The sequence below is a fragment of the Danio rerio genome, chromosome 16, assembly GCF_052040795.2.
Source record: "Danio rerio strain M-AB ecotype USA chromosome 16, GRCz13ab, whole genome shotgun sequence".
Taxonomy (NCBI): domain Eukaryota; kingdom Metazoa; phylum Chordata; class Actinopteri; order Cypriniformes; family Danionidae; genus Danio; species Danio rerio.
In genome coordinates, this window is record NC_141036.1 from 14,642,797 (window position 1) to 14,665,000 (window position 22,204).

Here is a 22,204-nt window from a genome sequence, read left to right on the forward strand (position 1 = left end):
ATGAGATTGATCTGCTCCGTGATACGACATCCTCAGCTGTAGTCAGAAAACTATAAAGACATTTCTCAGTGCATGGCACACCGCACACACTAATTTCTGACAATGCCAGACAGTACACAAGTCAACAATTCAGAGACTTTGCTAAACAGTGGGACTTTGTACACGTCACCAGCAGTCCAGAATACCCGCAGTCAAATGGTTTGGCAGAAAGAGCAGTACGCAGTGCTAAACAGTTGATGGAGAAATCCCACAGGGATGGGACGGATGTATTCCTTAACCTCCTAAATCTGAGAAACACTCCTCGTGACGAGACGTTAGGCTCATCTGCACAACGGCTTCTGTCACGACAGACACGATCAGCCATTCCTGTCAACTCTAAGCTTTTAGAGCCAGCTCCCAAACAAGCCGAGCAAGTCGCAGCACAACTCTTCAAAAAGAGGATGGCCCAAAAGCGATATTACGACATCTCAAGTTCACCACTGCAACCACTTGCAGAGGGACAAGTTGTCAGAATGCAAACCCCAAAGGGTTATGACCGCCTGGGCAAAGTAAAGGAAGTAAACAAGGAGCCTCGTTTCATCACCATTGAGTACAATGGAAAAACATACAGAAGGAACAGACGCCACATTCTTCCAGTCGCTGAGCCTGCTCCATCAAGGTTTGACCCTGATGACAGTGACATTCACAAAAACAATAACACACACACAGGACAGTGTTCCCCCTGAACCACAAACACAATTACGCTGTAAGTACAGGAAACAAGGAGGGAACAAATGCTGTATTTACCCTTTAACTACAGGGAACAAAGAGGGAAGAAGCTGAACTTTAACACACTAGTGTATACTTGAACACTAAGAACAGAGTAAACTACAGCAGCAGTTTTTATTGATTGAAGACCAAATTACTACATTTTTCTATAAAGCATCAGCTATACATTTACTGAAATGCAACAGTTAGCCCCCCTGTGCAACAGCAGTAAAGATGCGAGCCTGTTTTAATCTGCATTGAACCCTGACGGTAAGGCCTATATCATGCAAAGTTATTTGTTGATAGTGAGTTATGGAGACATTGATGGCTTTGGTGAGATCGACGAGTAAACATAAGGTAAGTAGTGTATGGAAATATATTTTATATTGAATTGCAGATTTAAAATACATACAGTATACAATAAGGGTTCATAATTTCACAGGTTGTAAACCTTTTATTCATTAAACACCCCATATAAAACCCAAGCACTGAATAAGAGTACTAATGTACTCATGCAGGTGCATGTACAGTACATTTGCACATAGCAATAGGTTGTCACCATCCTTGCATAATTCATTATATGTATACAATACTTGAAGAAAAGTGCATCGTAAACTTAATATACTTCTTTGCGTGATGAATATCTTATTGTTACTCCCCTATTATGCAAACATTATGGTTTGTTCTTTTGCAATTTAAAGATAAGTACAACGTTATTTCACTGTACTTACGCGGTACCTTTCATGCTGAATATCTGGTTGTTACCCCCTTATTTCCCAAGCATTACAGTTTGTTCCCTTATACCTACGTAAACGTTATTTATACTTACACTATACGTACAGAAAAGTACACCGTTATTTCACTGTACTTATGCGGTAATTTTCGTGATGAACATCTGGTTGTTACCCCCTTTTTACCCAAGCATTACGGTTTGTTTCCTTATACCTACACATACGTTCATTATACTTACACAGTACGTACAGAAAAGTACACTGTAATTTCACTGTACTTACGCGGTACTTTGCGGGTTGTAAAAGAAAGCGTTACCAATCTTTCTATGAAAAGTGAAAGTATCAATGGGTCGATTACAAATGTGCTATAATTGCAAGAGCTGTTCGAGAGAATTATGCTTTCGCTTTACTTAGGCTTGAAAACACCTTGAAATTATTATTAAAATGACCACATTATTATTCAGATAAACATGTATGTTCACTTGACATGTTTATTATGTTATGGAATTTTTATGCTTTAGAAGAATCAAAAACTTACATACCTTTAATTGTTTTTTTGTTTATGTTGGCGACCAATCATTACTTGTGAGTACACAATACAGCAAGATTGTGTAGACAATCTTGTCATAACCAGAATGGTATTACAGCCCAACACTATGATAGTTTTTTGTGTTCATCTTTACTAGGGTCCAGTGACTACTAGGTCTCTGCAAACTTTCAATGAGGACCATTAGACTTCTTGAGAAGGATTGGCTCAGGGAAGGATTGACTGCAACCATCTCACCCCAACCCCTGGGTGCATCAGCATTGGATATTATGGGTTAAACCTCCTGTCTATTGTTTAGCTAGGCAATAATGGTTAAAGTGGACTTGTGTTCAGATGGATGAAGATTCAGTCTCAGTACTAGCAGGGATTGTACATGTTGGGATTGAATAACCAGCACTCTCAACACACTCTATACCAGTGGTGGGCAAACTTTTTAGACCTGAGGGCCACATCAAGTTTTGCAAACTAAGTGAAGGGCAACTTGTCAAATTCTTTAAAAAATAACTTTATTTATAGTGGCAGTATGCATGGAACCTGTAATATCAGACAGCAACATGTCACATTAACACAAAACAGACATTTTTTTATAATATTAAGTCAAATTTAAAAGTCAAATTAATTTGCACTGCTATTTATTTTTTCCTTTCAATTATCATAAAACAATAAAATAATCCCTTATAAAATATAATAATAATAATGTAATAATTTTACAGTGGAAAATAGAAAAGATATTGTCTGATAGAAAACAAATCTCATATTAACACATTATAAATAATTCTTAAAGTTTACTATTCAGTCAAGTTTACAATAATCCAATTTGTACTGCTTTTAGAATATATCAATCATAATAAAACTTGATAAAACCATAAAACTTTGATAAAATAACTTTTTAAAGTGGATGTGTGCATGGAAAATATATTCTATGAGAAAAACTCATTTAACCAGCAATTATTATATGATTTAAGTCAAATTTACAACAATCTGATTTGAGCTTGTGTTAATATGCTCATATCAATCATAAAACTATGAGATAAAACGAAAGAACAATCTTAGTCTTTTTTTATTCTAAGTCAAGTTATTATGAGTGTGGTAATAGCCCCTTTCACACAGTGATACCGGTAAATATCTGGAAAATTTCCGGAACGACTTTACCGGTATATTCAAAAAAGCGCTGTTCACACAGGCGAGGACGTTACGGAAATTTTCCGGAAAAGAGTATTCACACATCCATTCCAAAATACCGGTAAATTCTGACATCATTCACCACAAATGAGCTTTAAACGGCTGCGCTTGTATTTGTAAACATTTGACTAAATTACAAACTCTGTGGATGATCAATATTGTGAAAAACTTTCGCAGGATCACTTTCGCATGTCGAGATGTTCATCATATGTGCGTGTGCAGGCGCTCACAGGCTGTTTCACAAGCACACGCAAAGCTTGAAGGTAAACAAACAACGGCTTATCATAAGCATCTCATCGATGATTTACACAGTTGGCATTAAGAAGAACATATAAACGTGATCTGACTAACTTCTAGCAGCTAAATGTGTCTGGAAAAATATTCAACAGCGCGGACGTAAATGCGTCTGACTGTTGTGATTGGCTAAAGCAGACGTCTCACGTCAGCACGTTCTAGACGTGCACGTGCTTATTACAGGAATCTTCCTTCTGCATTCACACAGCGCAGCATTCCGGCAAATTGCCGATAATGTTACAACTTCTCTTTCCGGAAAATAGCCAGAACGAATTTACCAGTATTTTCAAAAAGGACCTGTTCACACATACAACCTTTCCAGAAAATTGCCGGCAATTTTCCAGAAAGGTCTGTATGTGTGAAAGGGGCTAATGTGAACAATGAGCCTGGTCCCCTCTCTTCGCAAGGGTGTCAAAGTCTGGAGTCGGCTACGGTAAAAACGTGAGGCGCAGCAGGTGGTTAAAACACGAGGTGTGTAGAGCACATAAGCAGCGCGCAAAACCGTCGCGGCCGATAGTAAACTGTTCAAAAGAGGCACCTCTTAACGCATAAATCGCTTTCCGTGTGATTATCCTTTTAGATTGTAGTCCTTAAAAACAGCAATACTTTCTTGGCATATTAGACCTACTGCTTTCTGTCGAATATTGGTGAAGTATTTTGTTGTTCATTCTTCCTTAAACACACAACATACAGAGTCAATTTTTCTTATTTTTGCCTGACTCATTTTCAGTCATTGACGGTTGAGTGCATTTTAATATCCGAGAGTGTGTTCCAGAATTAGACTAACTTTACCGCTTGCAATACTGCCATCACATGGCATCACTCCCCCAAACTGTTACTCAGAAGAAGCATTTTAAAAACTCCCTCGCGGGCTGGATGAAAGTGTTCAGCAGGCTGTAGTTTGCCCACCTCTGCTCTATACCCAGGTGAAAAAAAGTGCACAATACATTTTAAGTGCACTTAGTGCACTTCAACAATGTACTTAAAGTGCACTATTTTTGATGATTAATTTTGTACTTAATGTACTAATCGTTATTACTAAGTATTATTAGTAGTAATATTATTTAGTATTATTAGTAAACTTAAGATGAACAAAGGGTGTATTCACACTATTCTATCTGAACCGTTTCAGGATGTGTTTGACCCATTTTACGGTTCATTTGACAAGTGTGAGTGACCTGTGCCTTGCCCAGGTGCGGTTTAGCTGAGTGGCCCTGGCCCAGTTGGAAGAGGTGGTCTGGAGCGCGGTTCGGTTAGGCTCGGGCACACTAAGGTTGTAGTGTGACTGCAAATTGCGAAATTTAAAACGTGACATTATTTTAAAAGGATGTCAGTTTCATGTGGATTAATTAATCATTGTTGCTTTTCAATGAACTTGAACTGTCATAGTTTATTAAAGACGCAAACCCCTCACTGCACGTCAACTGCACCTTTAGCAACCTCCTAAAACATGCAGCATGATGACTTTCATGAACATTTATGAGCGTCAAAATCGGAGGATCTGTTTGGCAAAAGTTTTGACTGTTTATCACTGCTAGGCATGGGCCGGTAGAGAATTCTGATGGTATGATAACCTTGGATAAAAATATCACGATGTTGTGATCACTGCTCTAAAATAAGTTATTTTTAAATGTCTGGGTTAAAAAAAAAAACTTTTCCCCTTTGAACGCAATATATTTTACTTTGAGAAACATTAAAAATATTTTGGAGCTGTAAATATGTCAGGCTGAATAATTTAAATTAATCATTGACTTCTGCTGTCTTCATTAGTTTCAGACACAGATTTCTTTACAATTTAAAACAGCATCTTTGCACATCTTTTCTGCTGGAGATACTGTTGTCCTAAAAAAAAAAAAAATTATACATATACCGTAGGAACAGTATAGCAGAAAGTTTTGGCGGTTTAAATACCTTGACTTATCCAAACCGCGGTATACCTTAAAAATGGCTATTGTCCCATGCTTAGTCATTGCAAATCAGACAATTTAAAAAAATACAAAACCATATAACTGAAGCACTGTGAGCAACAGTGCTTCTCTTCCTAACTAAACAGTACCATCATCGATGACATAAGCATGTTCTGGCTTGGAAAGTAAAATTGCAATGTGAGTGCGAGCTTAGGGGAGGGGGGAGAAGCGCGTCCTGGCATGATTTTAGTAAAGCGTACCTAGTGTGAGTACACCCTGTGTACTCGACTGCTAATTTGACACACCACTGAATTGAATTAAAATAAACTTTTAATACACTACCTATTTCGAAAAATTTATTTTATAACACTTTTTATAGAATGCTAACCATCTTTATTGCACTTTTAAATATACTATCTACTATCTAATATATTTGAAGTTCATAGTAGTTAAGCTCAAGATCAAGTGTACTCAACTGTGCTGTTTTTTTTAAAACTAAAATATGCTACAAAATACATTTTTAGCATTTTAGTACAATTCAAACAGTCTTCTATGCACTTTTAAACTTTTAAAATATTTTAACGGTACAAAAATACACTTGTTATTCATTCACAGTATAAAAATAACATACAAACAAAAATATGCCCTTACCTTTTTTTTTTTAATCTCACCTTATTTTGGACACACATGGTCCAAAAACAAACGAACTATGAAGACAAAAGTTAAAATGTAGAATTTCACAAATTAAGTCACATACTTGCATAGATTATGACACCAATAGTTCCACAGGCTAAAGTAAAATCTGATTTTTTCTAGAGTAAAATTTAAGACAGAATTTAATTTTAATTTGTTAGTAATTTTTTGTTATTGTCCGACTCTGTAAACAGTATAATCTAAATACACCTGTACATAATCCACAAGCTGCTCCTCTGTTCTCATGGGCTCCACAAAGAGGTCATGATCAGTGTTGGCATCTCTGTGACATAAGGAGATTGAGAAACAAGTCAGATAAATTGAATTTACACACCTATCATATGCATGGAGGACAAAACCTGTAAAAACCATAACTAAGTAAATAAATCCATTTTACAATAGATAAAATATGAAAATGTTTGTTTTTTCCTCGTTCAAACGTTTATTCATTTTTGAACATTAGTTCCGTATTTACTTTTTCTTTAGCTCAACATGATAACAAGAGGGGTGGCTATCAGTCATCAAAAGGCAGTCTTTATGCCATCATTGGCTTATCTTTTTTTTCTGGCTTCTGATGATTGATAGAAACATGCTGACATTCAAATAATTGATTAGACAACAGGCTAAAACAACAGTAATGTTTGTACATAAATGCAATTTTGTTTCCTGGAAGGTCAGTCCTATGTTGTTTCTGATTTCAAAATCCTCGCTTTCTGAAGTTCTGTCTTCCAAGGAGAAATTGTTATTGGATGTATTCTCTTTATTTTGACGATTAGACCGTGATAGCTGACCCCTCACAGAGCTGCATTTTGACTCAAAATTGCATCAGTGCATCACAGAATTGGGCAGGGCTCCTTCTGCATACTTTGCTTCAGTTTATTGTAAAAAGTGCCATTCAAGCACACTTGAACTCAACTGCACAATTACAAAAATAAAAGAAGTCTACTATATTTTTTAACAAAGTAATCAAAAACATATGTTACCGGCTCCAGACCTAGGGGAATCTGGACCGGCACAAGCCAAATCACTCACAAAACTGTGAATGATAAGGAGACAGACACGTTATAGCATTGCTCGAGTGCAGTTTAATAATATGTCAAAGATAATTACTTTTTGTAAAGCTAACACATTGTACACAGTGTTCCAGAATAAAACCAAATGTATATCAATAAGATAAAATTCAAATGTGTCATGGATATCAATACACATATTACTCAATGCAATGTAACTAGATTTTCTTTGTGAACAAAAGGCATTAATACATTGAACAAAAATACTTTATACATTTGAATACACTCCTTAGAATACAGGATTGGTCTTACTTTGAGATACTCAAGTAATATTACAAGACCTATTAAAAGAATACATTTGTTACCCCATCTATAACTACTTGTATAAATGCACAAATGATGCTAATCATTATAATTAATTCAATGTAACATTCTCTTTCACAACATCTCCAATTTACATTACATCAGCATTTATATTAACACTTGTTAATATATTTATGAGAAATACCAACAATTTAGGATTAAATAAATTTCACTTTTACTCATTTAATAACCCTAAGTTATTGAGAAAGCCAATTATGATGTTATAAAACCAAAAATCCAGCATTAAAACATTAAACTCCTACTATCACTTATTACTATTGTGTTACTATACACTACTATACAGCGTTATGCTTTCACAAACATTTTAGAAGAGAATCATTATAAAAAATGCCCCATATTAACCTAATCTGGCTGACATTCATAACAAATGTAACAATTACAACAATTACTTAACATTAAAGTGTTTAGAAAAGGAACTAATTGATATTTCTGAATGCATAAATCACTACATGCTCCGTTCACATCATTTGAGTTAACCATTAACTCATCATTAGCTTCGGCTGCTTTTGCTAACCACGAGTGGCTATAATGTTTACGATCTAATTAAACCAAAAACGAATCAATTCATAGAACTAACACCTTCTAACATATTTTCTTAAAATTTCTTTAGAGTAAAGATGATAAATATTTCACACAAACCACTTTAAATGAGTGTTTATCCATACCTGTGAATGATAAGGAGACAGACACGTGCAGTTTAATATGACCTCGAGCTGCCGGTCTCCTAGGTAACCCACTAACGCGCCACACTGCCCTCTACAGGTGTGGTGGTGAACTACATGAATCATTTAATTTACTCATAAGAACTAGAACGGGAATAAAACAAAAAATGAGGTAAAGGGTGAGAGGGGGGTTAACTTTTTCTTTTAATCACATTATATAAAATAATATCCCTCTATCCGTCACACATACGACATTACCAGTTTATGAGGCAATGATTACATTTTTATCATATCCAAGAAATAAAATAAATAGCCAACTTTGCAAAAAAGAATTAACAACATCAACACTAGACTACTACTAACCAAAAAGTGAATTAAATACACATATAAATACACTTACATCATGTTCTTGAAGTGCTTTATTTTTGCACACTGATTTTGTAGTTAATTTGCAGAGTATTATTTTAGTACTACTGTAAGTGTCAAATTGGGGAAATGCAGTTAAATGTATTCTTTTTTTCTTCTTCTTTTTTTTACCTGCTTCGGGTGTGTGGTCAGTATGTTCACTGCTGTGTGTGCACTTGGACGGGTTAAATGCAGAGAACAAATGATGTTTTGGTATGGTTCACGATACTTGGCCACATGTCAGGTCATTTCACATTAAAAAATGTAATTAGATCAAATGCCTTACTTTATTTTATGTATCATGATGGCAGGTTACAACTTACAACACCATTTCCAATAAGTATTTAATTTGAAGTCATTTTAGAATTTGACTTACTATTATGATGCCAACTAAAGTAACATCAAAGCTGGCAACATCTTACTACAAAAGTCTTAAAACAAGTGATGATGAGTGCAGTTGAGGTGTAACCATGTCAAAACTCTATCAACAACAGCATTTAGAGTAAATAGGATTATTTTATTGAATCTCTTTAAACCTTGGTTTTTTATATGAATTTGAACTTGAAAGGAGCATAGAAAAGCCATCAAATAACCAAGCATATAAATTGAGGTTTTGCCTGTCTGATGCTTCAACAGTTATATGTGGACTTGAGACTGTGTGCTCTTATTTTGAGAGAAGCATCAGAGAATGGAGCACCATTATCCTATCTAAAATAACAATTTTGCTATAATCTTTTAGATTTTAATATTCTATTTTGAAATTATGGGAACAGATATTGTAAAAGGTATATATGTAATTACTATAATTGTTACATTTAAAACTATTTGAATAGCAAATTATTATATTCAAATGAGTAAATGCAATACGTTCACAGTGTGCAATTGTTTTGTTTAAAATAGTGGTCTAACAAATTTATTCTCTATATTTTCGTGAAGCTTTATTAAAATAAGTCATGTACATGTGTCTGATTTCTTTGGCTGTGCAATCTGTACAATACAAACACCAATACATTGACAGCATTGTGGGCAAGTTGCTAAATGTTTTGTTGCAATAATTGTTTTGCTACAACTCTTTATTTTTAATGAGACTAATATTGTGAATAATGCTTTAAAATATGTGATTATTTATTCAGTAAATCGTTTTCTTTTGCAACAACATATAAAGTTGGTTGTGTAGAGTTAGTAATAAAGTGCATTAAGTTGTACCATTTGTATAGTGTAATGTTTTTATTTTACTCGATTCGATTACATTTATCAGGTATTTTTTTATTTGTATTTTTTTTTGTAATTTAAGCAATTGTCACTTTCGCCATGTTTGTTGGAGATTTAATTTGTTTTGAAATGTAAAAATGGTTACGCGTGTAGTACACTTTTTCAATCAGTGACTTGGAGTCAGATCTAAATGACAAAACCTTGGATCACCCCTCATTATAAACGGAATTGTTAAAAATTGTCAAGCTTGTATATATGGCTTAAATTTAGCAGTAAACATGTTAAGCTATTCTTTCACCAAAATAACAGGCAATAAGCATCAACCAGTAATATGCAGGTAAGAATGCTGCTTTGCATTTTGCATATATTTGTGTGTGGAGGCCCTATAGCCTACTGTTTTTTCATTAATTCGATATTTTATTCACTAGCTTTATTTTGATCTATGCTTGCATTATTTCAACGTTTTCTATATGCACAATCTAAAAAGAACTGTCTAAATTGTGCTTTTTAAATCTGTCATAAAAGATAATGCATGCAGCATAAATTGCATTTGATCATTAATGCAAAACCTATTACCAGTGACATTGTCTCTTTATTATTTAAACAAAATCTTTTGAGAGTTGGCAATATATTTATATAGTTATTCTTTTGATTTGCTGCTGCTGTGATCTGAGTATGCATTTTAATACTTTCACTATTTTGGTCTTTACTTTTACATTTGAATAAATAGTTTGCAAAAAACAAAACATTGTTTTATATATTATTTCATATGCATTATTATTTATATATATGTATTATATATATATATACTGTATATATATATATATATATATATATATATATATATATATATATATATATATATATATATATATATATATATAATTTTTCCTCAACAAAATGTATTCTGCACTAGACCTTGTGCTGACAAATAAGGGATTTGGACTTTCACTCAAATACAATACTGCATGTAATTAATTTTTTTTAAATCATCCGTATACGTCCAAAACAGGTCATATTTGAACGTTAAATTCATGTCCAAAAGTGGTCGTAGTCCAACGTCAATAAGTCGACCAGATTTGCACATCGAACCGACGTGCAGATATGGTCTCGGACGGACCGACGCAAAATATACGTGATCTGCACGTCCGCACAACGTCTAGTGTTTATAAAAATTGTGGAGCCCATCAACAATGGAGGAACCCATGGATTCTGGAGCCCCCCAAACTGTAAAATATGACCCAAAATCAGAAACTGTAACTTTACCCAATGGGCTAGTGTCTGTGGCCGGTGTTACAGTGGTGACAGGGGGAGCAGAGCTGTCCTGCGGATCCTGTATGTTGGCTTTTGGGGTTTGGGGAACTCTGGTCGGACTGAGTGTTGTGTCGGTGGGTTTGTGGGACAATTCAACACACGTGAACAGTGGTCTGTCACACCTTCTGGCACTTGGGTTGGTGCTGCTTCTCACCAGCTTCAGTCTGGTAGTTGTGATCTTTTTCCTTCGTTTCTTAATGAAACAGAGAAGAATGGCAGCCAGAAGAGAAAGGGCAGAAGCCAACCTAGTGCTGGTGAATGACTATGCAGAAGTTATTTTAAAAAGAGTCACTGTGTGAAGGAGCAGATTAATGAAAACCTATGTTGTGATATTTCTAAATGTTGAATAAATCAGACTCTGTGCTATAGGAACCGTTTTGCTATATCCTGAGTGCTTTCAGAATGCACAGGGGACACATTTGATTCCTCAGCCATGTGTTTTATTAAAATCAATGGTTTTATGAAATTTTCCTGTAGAGTCTACAGTAACATACTGTAAATCAATTCCAGTGGTACCTCGCCGTAACACGGTTCACCTTTCGCAGTCTCGCACATTTTAGTGCAATTTGACATGTTTTTTTTTTTTTTTACAGTGCATTGTTCTGTGACCTGATTCACGCATTGTGTTCTGCATCCTGCTTGGCTGTAGTCCATTGTCAATCAATCTCTTCCCTGCCATGTCCCCTGTATAGTGCAGAATGTGTTCAGCTTGCCAAATTGATGTAAATCTTTAATTGCTAGCAGTGTGACTCTGAAGTGCTGTACTGTGTGTTTGCAAGTTTTCTCCCCAACAAACCCCATAATGTCCACGAAACATTCTGCACCATCAAAGGCACCCACAGTACCACCCAAAAGGCAGAGTAAGATGCTAACCATCGCACAAAAAGTTGGACTTCTGGACATGCTAAAGGAAGGTAGAAGTTACACAAGTGTTTAAACAAGAGAGAAAAGTATGTAAATGCAAATGCCTGTCTAAGAAACGTGTATAAAGAGTGTAGTGAGGTGATTTACAGCATTAAAACATCTATAATAATTGTAAAAACTAAAGGGGACAACTTCGTGGATTTCCCCTATTGCGGGCTATTACGCAACCCGCGATTAACAAGAGATACAGCAAAAAAACTGTATTTACATCTACAGCACCATTTATCTTGCTATATATGTATTTTCAGTATTGTATAGCGTCACTGTTAAATATAAAGTAATGCAACTTTAAAATACAGTAACATACCGCATAACTGTCCTGAATAAAATAGTTCATATTACAGTTAAATAGTTAAATTTATCAAAAATCGTTAACAGTGTATTTTGATATGTATATTGTGTAATGTATAAGTGTAATGTTTAATGACTTTTAATTTTTTAAAATGATGTAATGTCTGAATAATTTTACCTATTTATCCATGTTTATACTATTATGTAGTTTTGTCTAATCAGAAGAAAAAAAATTCAACTGTTTTTTATGAAGAAATAATGTTTTTGGAGTAGTTCTGTTATGACAGTCATAATATTTTCTAAGATCTCAGATGAAAAAGCAACGTTTCAAAAGTAAACATCGTCTATAGTGCACATCATAAAAGTAATTTTGAACAAAAAATTATTTTGAACAAACTTTGGTACATAAAAAGCTTTGGTACATTCCTGTCATCGATTATAGTTTTTATGCAATTATTATAGACAGCTGTTTTTCTGCTTTACAATTACGTTTTTTTTTTCTTCTCTTTTTTACTACACATTTGAATTTATTATTATCACATGCCATACATTGAAAAGTGTCAGTTTGTATGTTGATTTTTAGTATTTTGAGTTTGTATGTTGCTAAACAATATATATATATATATATATATATATATATATATATATATATATATATATATATATATATATATATATATATATATATTGTATATATATTAACAAGGAAACTTTTACAGTATGTCTAATGATATATATATATATATATATATATATATATATATATATATATATATATATATATATATATATACATATAAATCTGCTATTTGCCAATGTTAAGGAGGATTCCAGAAGCATACAAAGCAAATAAGTAAATCTGTAATATTTGCATTACATTTTCTTAATTGCCAGATATCTAGAAGAATAAAAATATTCTAGTAAAGAGTAAAAAAAGAACGTATGAAAGAAAGGTATATAAAAACTCATGAATTTACAAATATCTGCATGTATTCTTAATGTGTGCATTTAATGCGTCAAGTACTTGCACTGGGTTTTGTGAAAGACTTGAATGCTGAAATAATGTTAATAAACGTACTACATTATGTAATTAGCTTTTTTAATAGTATTTATTGTTTTATTATGCTTTAAACAGCAATGACAAACCTGTAAGCTATTACATTTAAGCTTTTCCCTCGATCTTGGTTTTAAAAGGAACTGTTCTCTGTAAAGACAGTAATGTCTCCACCTGCTGATCACCTTTGTTATTGTTGGAAGCAATTTACTTTACTGAACGTTATACTGCTACCACCAAACATTTTAATTTATTCTAATAAACATTTAAATAAAAACTTTAGGTTATTCAGTTATTATTGATCTTCAATACTGGCCTGCACATGCATTTTTTATTATACCAACTATTTTGTACATTTAAGTAGAATACCTAACTTACAATGTGTAGAAAATGAAAACATTTGATGGAGTAGATGTTTTTTTTTTTTTATTAGGATGATTTTTTAAATTAATATTACATCTTCAATAATGATGGAAATGTTTGATTATCACTTATTGCAAAAGGCAAAAATGAGAAGCATGAAAAATCTAAAAGTGGGTAAACTTAATGTAGCTGCAACAATAGTTCAGCTAGCATTTACAGCAATGTTAGTCATTTTTCAGCCACCTTTTATATTACTGTATACTACAGACAACATATTTTTCATAAAAAAATAAAACATTTCATTTTTATGGCTTGCTTTTTTCTAAATAAAATGCATAAAACAGCAGTTCAATATTTTATATTCCGCATATTCAATATCCTGGGGGTGTTTGTTATTATGTCATGCATTTGTAAAACATATATATAAAATTTATGTTTGTTTATTGCCCCCATGTATTTTGGTTATTGCATTCAGTAATAGTTATTATATTCAGAATGTGTGGGTGAGGAGCACAAAGCCATCAGCCCTCCAACATTTTTTTCAATGATTGGTTATCTGGCGATGTCCCAAAGTCTCTTTCTAGACACATGTCTCCATTCCCTCCTTCAGGGAATTTAGGTTACAGAGGTGAAGAGGTTTTTTTTGACATATTAATATATAGATTAATAATAAATAATTAACTGAAAATAATTATTAAAAATAATTAACTGAAAGGTTTGTAAATTGACATTGTATTAATGAATATTCTTTTTGTAAAAAAGTTCTGCGTGCCAACCATAACTGCCAGTATTTTTTCATGAATTTTGCAGAATCTTTTTTTACAGTGTATATACTGCATATATCCATGCATGCATATATACATCATTAATAAAAATGACAAAAAGAAAGAAAAAGAAAATAAAAAGGGAAAAAAAGGAAAAAGGTTTTGCATATATAAATACCAATACATACACAGTGTGGCAGAGCGGACTGCGGAGGAGGGGGAGAAGTTAAAGGTGCTGTATGTACGTTTTTGACTCTTCTAAAGCATAAAATATCATAATATGTTTGCTGATATTTAAGAAACACGCCAAGTGAACTTGTTTATCTGAAAAACAATGCTGAAGTCTAGTATTCTGCTTTGAAAATGTGTTTTCCGTGCCAGAACAAGGTCTTTATGTTCTTTTAACCTGCCCACTGATAGTTTAGCCAATTATATGTCAGCACCCTGGCTTGCCTTAGTGGAAAACTGCGTATTTCATTCATTCATTCAGAAAACATCTGAAAGCATGCATCTGTGACCGAAATGCAACTCCTGGTGGACAGTAGCAGACTCCAAAATGAGACAGATTCAGTTCCACATGAGGTTATTAATTAGCAAATAATATAAATATTATGAGTGTAAACAATAGGTGAGCAGATTACATTGTTACCGCGTGTCACATTGTTAGCGTTTAACACCGAATAAGCCACATGAGTTTTACATGAGGTCATTATTGTCATAGTTTTCTGTTGTTCACCTGTGAAAAACAGAAGCCGTTTCTAATATATCACTTCGAGGTGTTGCTTAACATAAAAACTCCATTTAATATGGAAAATATTCCTTCTATTGGGTGCCGTTGCTTTTATTTAGAACACGATTTAAATCATTCACTCCTGTCCTCAATCTGGCAACCTGCACTTCCGTTTGTTTGATACAGAATGTGATGGGATCAACTCTAGTCTAATTTTATTACAGTGGTTATACCCATTTTTCTAAGATGGAGAAGGGTGAGCAACCAGAAATGACCCCCAAGCTACTTAGTTTGATGAAACAACCAACTACGCCACCAAATTGTGACATTAACTCAGAGGACTGGGGCTACTCACAGGAGTGATCACTCATGAAAGTTATTCACTATACACTTTCAGACCACAACACACTCAAGTCACTTGCATCATAAAGTGTCCCACAGTAAACACTGGCACAACAGCGCCAACACCAAAAAAGTTTCTTGACCAGTGGACCCCCAGCTCTTGCAAGGAATGTAAAAAAAAATTATAACAAAAAGCCACCAACTGAGAAGGGGCTTCACTCTCAAATTATGTTTATTAATCAATGTTAATTTCAATATTTACTAATGCATTATAAAAATCTAAATTTTTGCTTGATAACATAACCCCCCCCCCCCCCCTTCCCTTTTTCAGCAGGGTGTTTCCACACTTCTAGTTAGGAAAAAGTCAGGAAAGTGGGTGTGTCCAGCTCTGTTTAGGGGGGAGTGTCGGGGGAGGAAAAAGGGGAAGGATTTGAATAAAAATAGAATAGTAAAATTTACAAACCTTTCAGTTAATTTTTTTTTTTTTTTAGAGAAGGCAACTACAACTTAATTGGATTTTACTGGCACAAAATCAATATTTAAATATCTAAGTAATATGTCAAAAAAAAAACAAAAAACAAATTGATTAGAACTCTCAAGAAGAAATTCTCTTAAGATTTGGTATCAAAAATTTTCAAACTCTCTGAACTGTAATCTGACCCCTATTACTTGAATTCACTCCCTCACAGTCAGATAGAACCTTTTAATCATTTAAAGATGAATTAATTATAGCAGTAAGTGATCTTTATATAGACAAAATATTTGCTTCATTCACTCAGCTTAGAGTAAAGTTTGGGTTACCTACCCTTCAGTGTATCAGGTGTTGTTTTATTAGCACTAATCTCCAATACTGTACAAGGAAGACCATGGGGTTTCAATTTTCCCTGGTTTGTGTGTGCAAGAAATGGGCAGGGCTGAAGTTCCATATCGATGTCATACCGGCACAGCTTAAGACTCGTTTTGAAAATGATTCAATTGAAGCACTATTAGTGCTTTTTTTTTTTACTTCTCTTAGAGCTCTGTTACACACTACATGGAAGGTTTTTTTTTTTTTTTCAAAAACCCATAATAGGGGCTCTTTAAGCTTACTATTTTTAACGACTACCATGGATGAAACGGAGGGAGTCCGCAATGTTTAATGTCTATACCTGGTAATAAGATGCACTTTGGTCGATTGGATCACAGGTAAAACAAGAGACGCATAATCTGGCATTTAAATGGGATTAAAGTATTTTGTCAACTTCTGACCATGTTGTACTGTACTTCTCTGATCTTTCAATCTAATACTGTGGAGAAGAAACTATCCATCATGTAATTTTTATCAACGATTGTATAGTTAGTACTAAAGCAATTAAATACCTATGAACATATTATGCAACAAGGTTTAGTTTCCAACTAGTTCATATTTCATATTTTATACTGTTTTATAGTTTTAACATGTATATAATATACTCTATCATTATATACACATTTAAATGTGTTAGATTGTTAGTTAAATATTTTAGAACATCAAAAGTATTTGTATTGAGTGATTTAGGAATACAAATATGATAAGGATCAGGAATTTATCATGTGAAAAAAAATGATTCAAACATGTATTAACAGCATTAATACGTTTATCTGTTAAATAACATATACACAAAACTCTGAAAAAGCAAATAGTGAAAAATGAGCAGCTTTAGCATAATGCAAATAATTATTTGTAGTCAAACACATTCAGTTTTTGATTTTGTCAAAATAAAAAAGTAATATGTTTTAGACAAAATAAAGTGATAAATTTAGGACAGTTATAAATATAGTATATAGGCAGAAGATTTACGTTTTAGAATATATGAATGAGTTTGGCAGCTGTTAACAGCCGTAAAGTTTTGTTTTGTGTCCACGTAATGATAGACAGGACAACTTTTTGAGCAGTGCAGTTGTACAATATTGTAGTGATGTTGCTTGGCTACTTTGCTGCAAAAAATTGGTAACAAAATAAAAATTAAATACAGTAAAAAAATTGAAATTTTGTAAAGATGTATACATGATGTGAGGTGCAGTTACCCCTGTGAAAGTAAAACAGGTAGTAGTAATTAATACTGTTTACTTTAGTACTTATTTCAGACTGTACTTCTTTACTTTTATTTGAGTACAAAAGTGTAGTCAGTACTTCAACTTTTACCATTCATTTTAAACACCAGTATCTGTACTGCTACCTGAGTAAAGGATGTGTATACTTTTGCCATCTCTGGTTGTTATAGTATGCCATATTTTTGTTAAATATCTCAAGTGTTTGAAGTGTTTAAAAATGTCTCATTGTCCTTATTTTTATTTTTTTATTTATTTTTTAACATGTGTTGGTTTCTGTGTGCATTCTTCAGTTGGATCAGTAATAGTCCTCATATTCAGAATGTGTGGGTGAGGAGCACAAAGCCAGCAGTTCTCCAACATTCGCCCTCAAAGTATTCATGAGGCCTGCCACACCGTGATTATAAAGGAGACGATTCTCTGCAACATTTGCGACCGCCTTCATCACTTCTTCCATCACCTTTATCACAGGCTCCCAGAGAATGAAGCGTCGGGTTTGCCTCTCCAGAACAGTGACTCTTCCACTGACAATGCTAAGAAGATTCACAGCTTTTCTCACCATCTCCTGAATATCAGCGGTGTAATCCAGATGCTGCTTCACCTCTTCAATCTCACTCTGAATTTTATCCAGCAACTCATCAGTTTCTTTAATCTCACTCTCTATATTAGAGATCTCGGACTGGTAATCAGACACTTTTCTCCTGTACTTCCCCACTCTGGCCTCATTTTCTTCAAGATCATCTTCAGCATCCCTGATAGCCCTTGAAGCATCCTCAATTGTACTTATTCCATCACATATCATCATTGGACCTAAAGGGAAGCAAGCAATCACATCAGCACAAAGGAGATAAGTTGATAGATGCTAGTATTCAGAAGAAAAGGGTTTCTTACCTAAAACCCATCCAGCAACTGGAATCAAGGTAACACCAACTCCTGCAGCTGTTACCCATCCACCTGTAACCTTCCTGTCCTCCTCTCTTTCTATTTCTTTTTTAGCTGAAGCCACGTTTTTTTTGGCCTGCTCCAAAGCTTCTCTAGAGTTCTCTAATGATTCCTTAGCAAAATACTTCTCGATATGCAAATCATCCTTAGTCAGGCATTTCTGCTGCCTCTGCTGCTCAGCATTTCCTTGTTCTTTAATAAGTTGCTGCATACGTTCATCCAGATTTTGCAGTTTTACTTTAATAGTTTTCTCTGATCTTGCAATGTGCTGCTCAGCATACTCGATATGTCTTCTGATTTGTCTATAATTGGAGCACATGCCAGAGTTTTGATTTACTTCTGCTTCCAAAAGATGCTTGCAGACATAACAGATAGAGCTAATTCCATCATTCAGCGGCCCAACAACTGTCTCTATGGACTGCAGATCCCCAACACTGTCAGGAAAAAAAATATATAAATAACAGCAATACTTTGTGAATAGAGACTAGATTTACAGAAACTTACCTAGAGGAGCAGAACAGTCTCAGAGCATTCATACTGGAAGACAAAAACAAAGGAAACTATTGATATTGTGATAAACAATTTAATGTGCAATTGATAATCATTTTAGTTGTAGACATATTTATATTGTATTTCAATTCATAATAACCAGTCACAAAAAACAAGACCTTAAATCAGCACATAATTATAATAACCATAACTAATAGCAATGCAAGAGGCAGAGATACAGATCACTTGTAGACAACCAAATCGTGCTGCCAGCATGAAAGCAGGCATCTCAGATTTTTAGGGATCTGTGAATCTTTTAGATGGCTCATAGCAAGTGGACACTTGAGTCCCACATTCTCTCATTCTCTCTGAATCAGAAATCAACAGCTGAAATTTAGTTTTTTGTTTTGGTGATTGGAATTTCATTTTAGAAAAAGATATTAACAAACGAGCCGCTTTTAGATCTTTGTTTTAAAATTCAAAAACGAAAATTGAAAGACGATTTAATTTTCATATTTTTTTAATAAATAATTAATATAGCATAATAATTATATCTGCAGAAAACAAAAACGAATAAAGGCTTGTTTTTTTCTATTCCAAAACCATAGGCCTCATAAAGCTGGTTATATATATATAGAACATTAGACTTTCATATATTTTAGATTCATTACACACAACCCAAGTTGTTCAAAGCTTTTTATTGTTTTAATATTCATGATTTTGGCATTAGCTCATTAAAATGCAAAATTCCTATTTCAAAAAATTTGCATGTCATGAAAAGATTCTCTAAATGAGCTATTAACCTAATCATCATAACCAATTAATTAACTCTAAACACCTGTAAAACATTTCTGAGGCTTTTGAAAACTTCCAGCCTGGTTCATTACTCAAAACCGCAATCATGGGTAAGACTGCAGAAATGACTGCTGTCCAGAAGGCCATCATTGACACCGTCCAGCAAGAGGGTACGACACAGAAAGGAATTTCTGAACGAATAGGCTGTTCCCAGAGTGCTGTATCAACACACCTCAGTGGATAGTCTGAGGGAAGGAAAAAGTGTAGCAGAAAACGCCGCACAAAGAGAAGAGGTGACCTGACCCTGAGGAAGATTGTGGTGAAGGACCGATTCCAGACCTTGGGGGACCTGCAGAAGCAGTGGACTGAGGCCCTGTTTACACTAATGCGTTTTTGTTTTAAAACATGGTGACGCAGTGGCGCAGTAGGTAGTCTTGCCTCACAGCAAGAAGGTCGTAGTTTAAACCTCGGCTGGGTCAGTTGGCGTTTCTGTGTGGAGTTTTGCATGTTCTCCCTGCGTTTGTGCAAGTTTCCTCCGGGTGCTCCGGTTTCCCCCACAGTCCAGAGACATGTGGTACAGGTGAATTGGGTAAGCTAAGTTGTTCATAGTGTTATGTGCGAATAAGTGTGTATGGGTTCCCAGTGATGGGTTGCGGCTGGAATGGCATCCTCTGCGTAAAACATATGCTGGATAAGTTGTTGGTTCCACTGTGGTTACCCCAGATAAATAAAGGGACTAAGCCCTTGTGAATGAATGAATGAACTGCAAGTTTGTCCTCCAGAATTAATTACAAATGAAAAGAAATAGAGTGGGAGAGATTAGCTAACACGGTTAACACAGTGGGGTCTGAACATCGCACTGTGAGTGAATTAAAAAAAAAAAGGTCTGATGTAAAGATGCAGGTTAAGAGGATAACAGCGGAGCACCAAAGTGTGGAACGAAGAGGCGGGGGAACACGGGATGCTAAACAAACACCCTTTGAGGAGAGAGTTGCCTCAACTGTGGGTGACACTTTACTGTCTGTAGTAGTATCTGTGTCGAGACACAGATGTAGTAGAGGAACACTTAAGGCCAACACTGCCATTGCCATAGGATTAGGAATGCACAATATATCGGCGTCCATATCGTTATCGGCCGATAAATGCTATTTTTAAGATTATCGTTATCGATCCGATGTCATAATTAGGCTGATATATTTAAGCCGATAAATTACTTAATTGTACAGACCTGCCTGCCTTGCCCTGACTTGTCCAGTGCACTATAATGGATCTCTCCTCACACTGATTATTCCCTCAAAGTCCGTCCTTTCTTCACGTGGCTTGCTGTGCATTAATAACTCAGTAAGTAACCACGTTCATTGTTATTGTAGATATTTTTGATTGAGTGTCATTGTGTATTTTGCTTTAAATCGCCTCAGGAAAAATATTACATGTGGAAACCTTTCCTGCTCTGTCTCTTTGTTGTGTTAGAGATTGCAGGGGAGATTCACTTATTACTGCAAGGCCGAATAATGTTAGTTTCGGGGTGAACTCTTTTAGTTGCAGCTGGTGAATGAAAGAGGACACATGTAACTTGGTCCAAAATATTTATTACTTTCCGTGTGGTACAACAAGTCACCAAAAAGGAACATCACAGAAAATGGTCTCATTGCGAAAAAAGCGCTCCTATTTTCTCTCTCCCTCCGCTTAACTTACACCCCAAACTGCAGCCCAGTCCCGTTGAAGGACCCGCACATTTTACAACACGTGTAAACATAACGATTGTTTGTAATCTTATTATTTGTTATTATCAACGCGTTGCTTGTCATGTGTTGTTGATGTAAGATAGTATTCAGTTTGATCGGACTATTCATATTGACTATAACAAACACACACACACACACACACACACTGTAGCAAGGGGGAGAGGTGAATCCAGTCAAAGGGGCTCTTAACTAGCCGCTCATTCTGTCTTTATATTCTGCTCTGTGTTTGTCATACAGTCAGCTCAATGCAGGTTTTGTATCAAAATCTGACTGATGGCAACTCTGTCTCTACAGTTGAGTAAAACTCTCAGCGGTTTATCATAAACTTTTCATCGATCATTTTCCCGCGATTGACGGCAAGAACGAGTGCAGAAGCGCTGTCTGATTGACAAGCAGCACCTACATGTGACATGTCAAAACGCCAAATAGGATAAATCTGTGCCGCATTTTCTAAACGTCCTAAAACATATTATCTGTATTTAGCTATTTGCTTGTACGGTGGCTCTAAACTGTCAAAACACCTCTAAAAAGGCTTTTTCGGACATGACATATTTGTACATGTGTACATCCTTGTAACACGTTTTGTTCATGACCATTTACGCTGGTT

At 34.8% G+C, this 22,204-nt stretch overlaps 2 protein-coding genes across 2 annotated transcripts in view; one reads left to right on the top strand and one right to left on the bottom strand.

Annotated features, from left to right (window-relative positions):
- Window positions 1-10,942: 10,942 nt before the first annotated feature.
- On the top strand, window positions 10,943-12,817 carry LOC108179520 (uncharacterized; the record flags this gene model as incomplete). The annotated part of the gene is given in 1 exon segment (NM_001386439.1): window positions 10,943-12,817. A coding segment is annotated over 1 exon segment (420 nt). The 3' UTR covers window positions 11,388-12,817.
- A 5,052-nt stretch (window positions 12,818-17,869) lies between these two features.
- si:dkey-85k15.4 overlaps window positions 17,870-22,204 on the bottom strand; it is a 9,071-nt gene continuing 4,736 nt past the window's right edge. Inside the window, 3 exon segments of the mRNA NM_001386374.1 lie at window positions 17,870-18,436; window positions 18,518-19,002; window positions 19,073-19,105. Coding sequence (NP_001373303.1) covers window positions 17,925-18,436; window positions 18,518-19,002; window positions 19,073-19,105 — 1,030 coding nt within the window. The 3' untranslated portion in view covers window positions 17,870-17,924.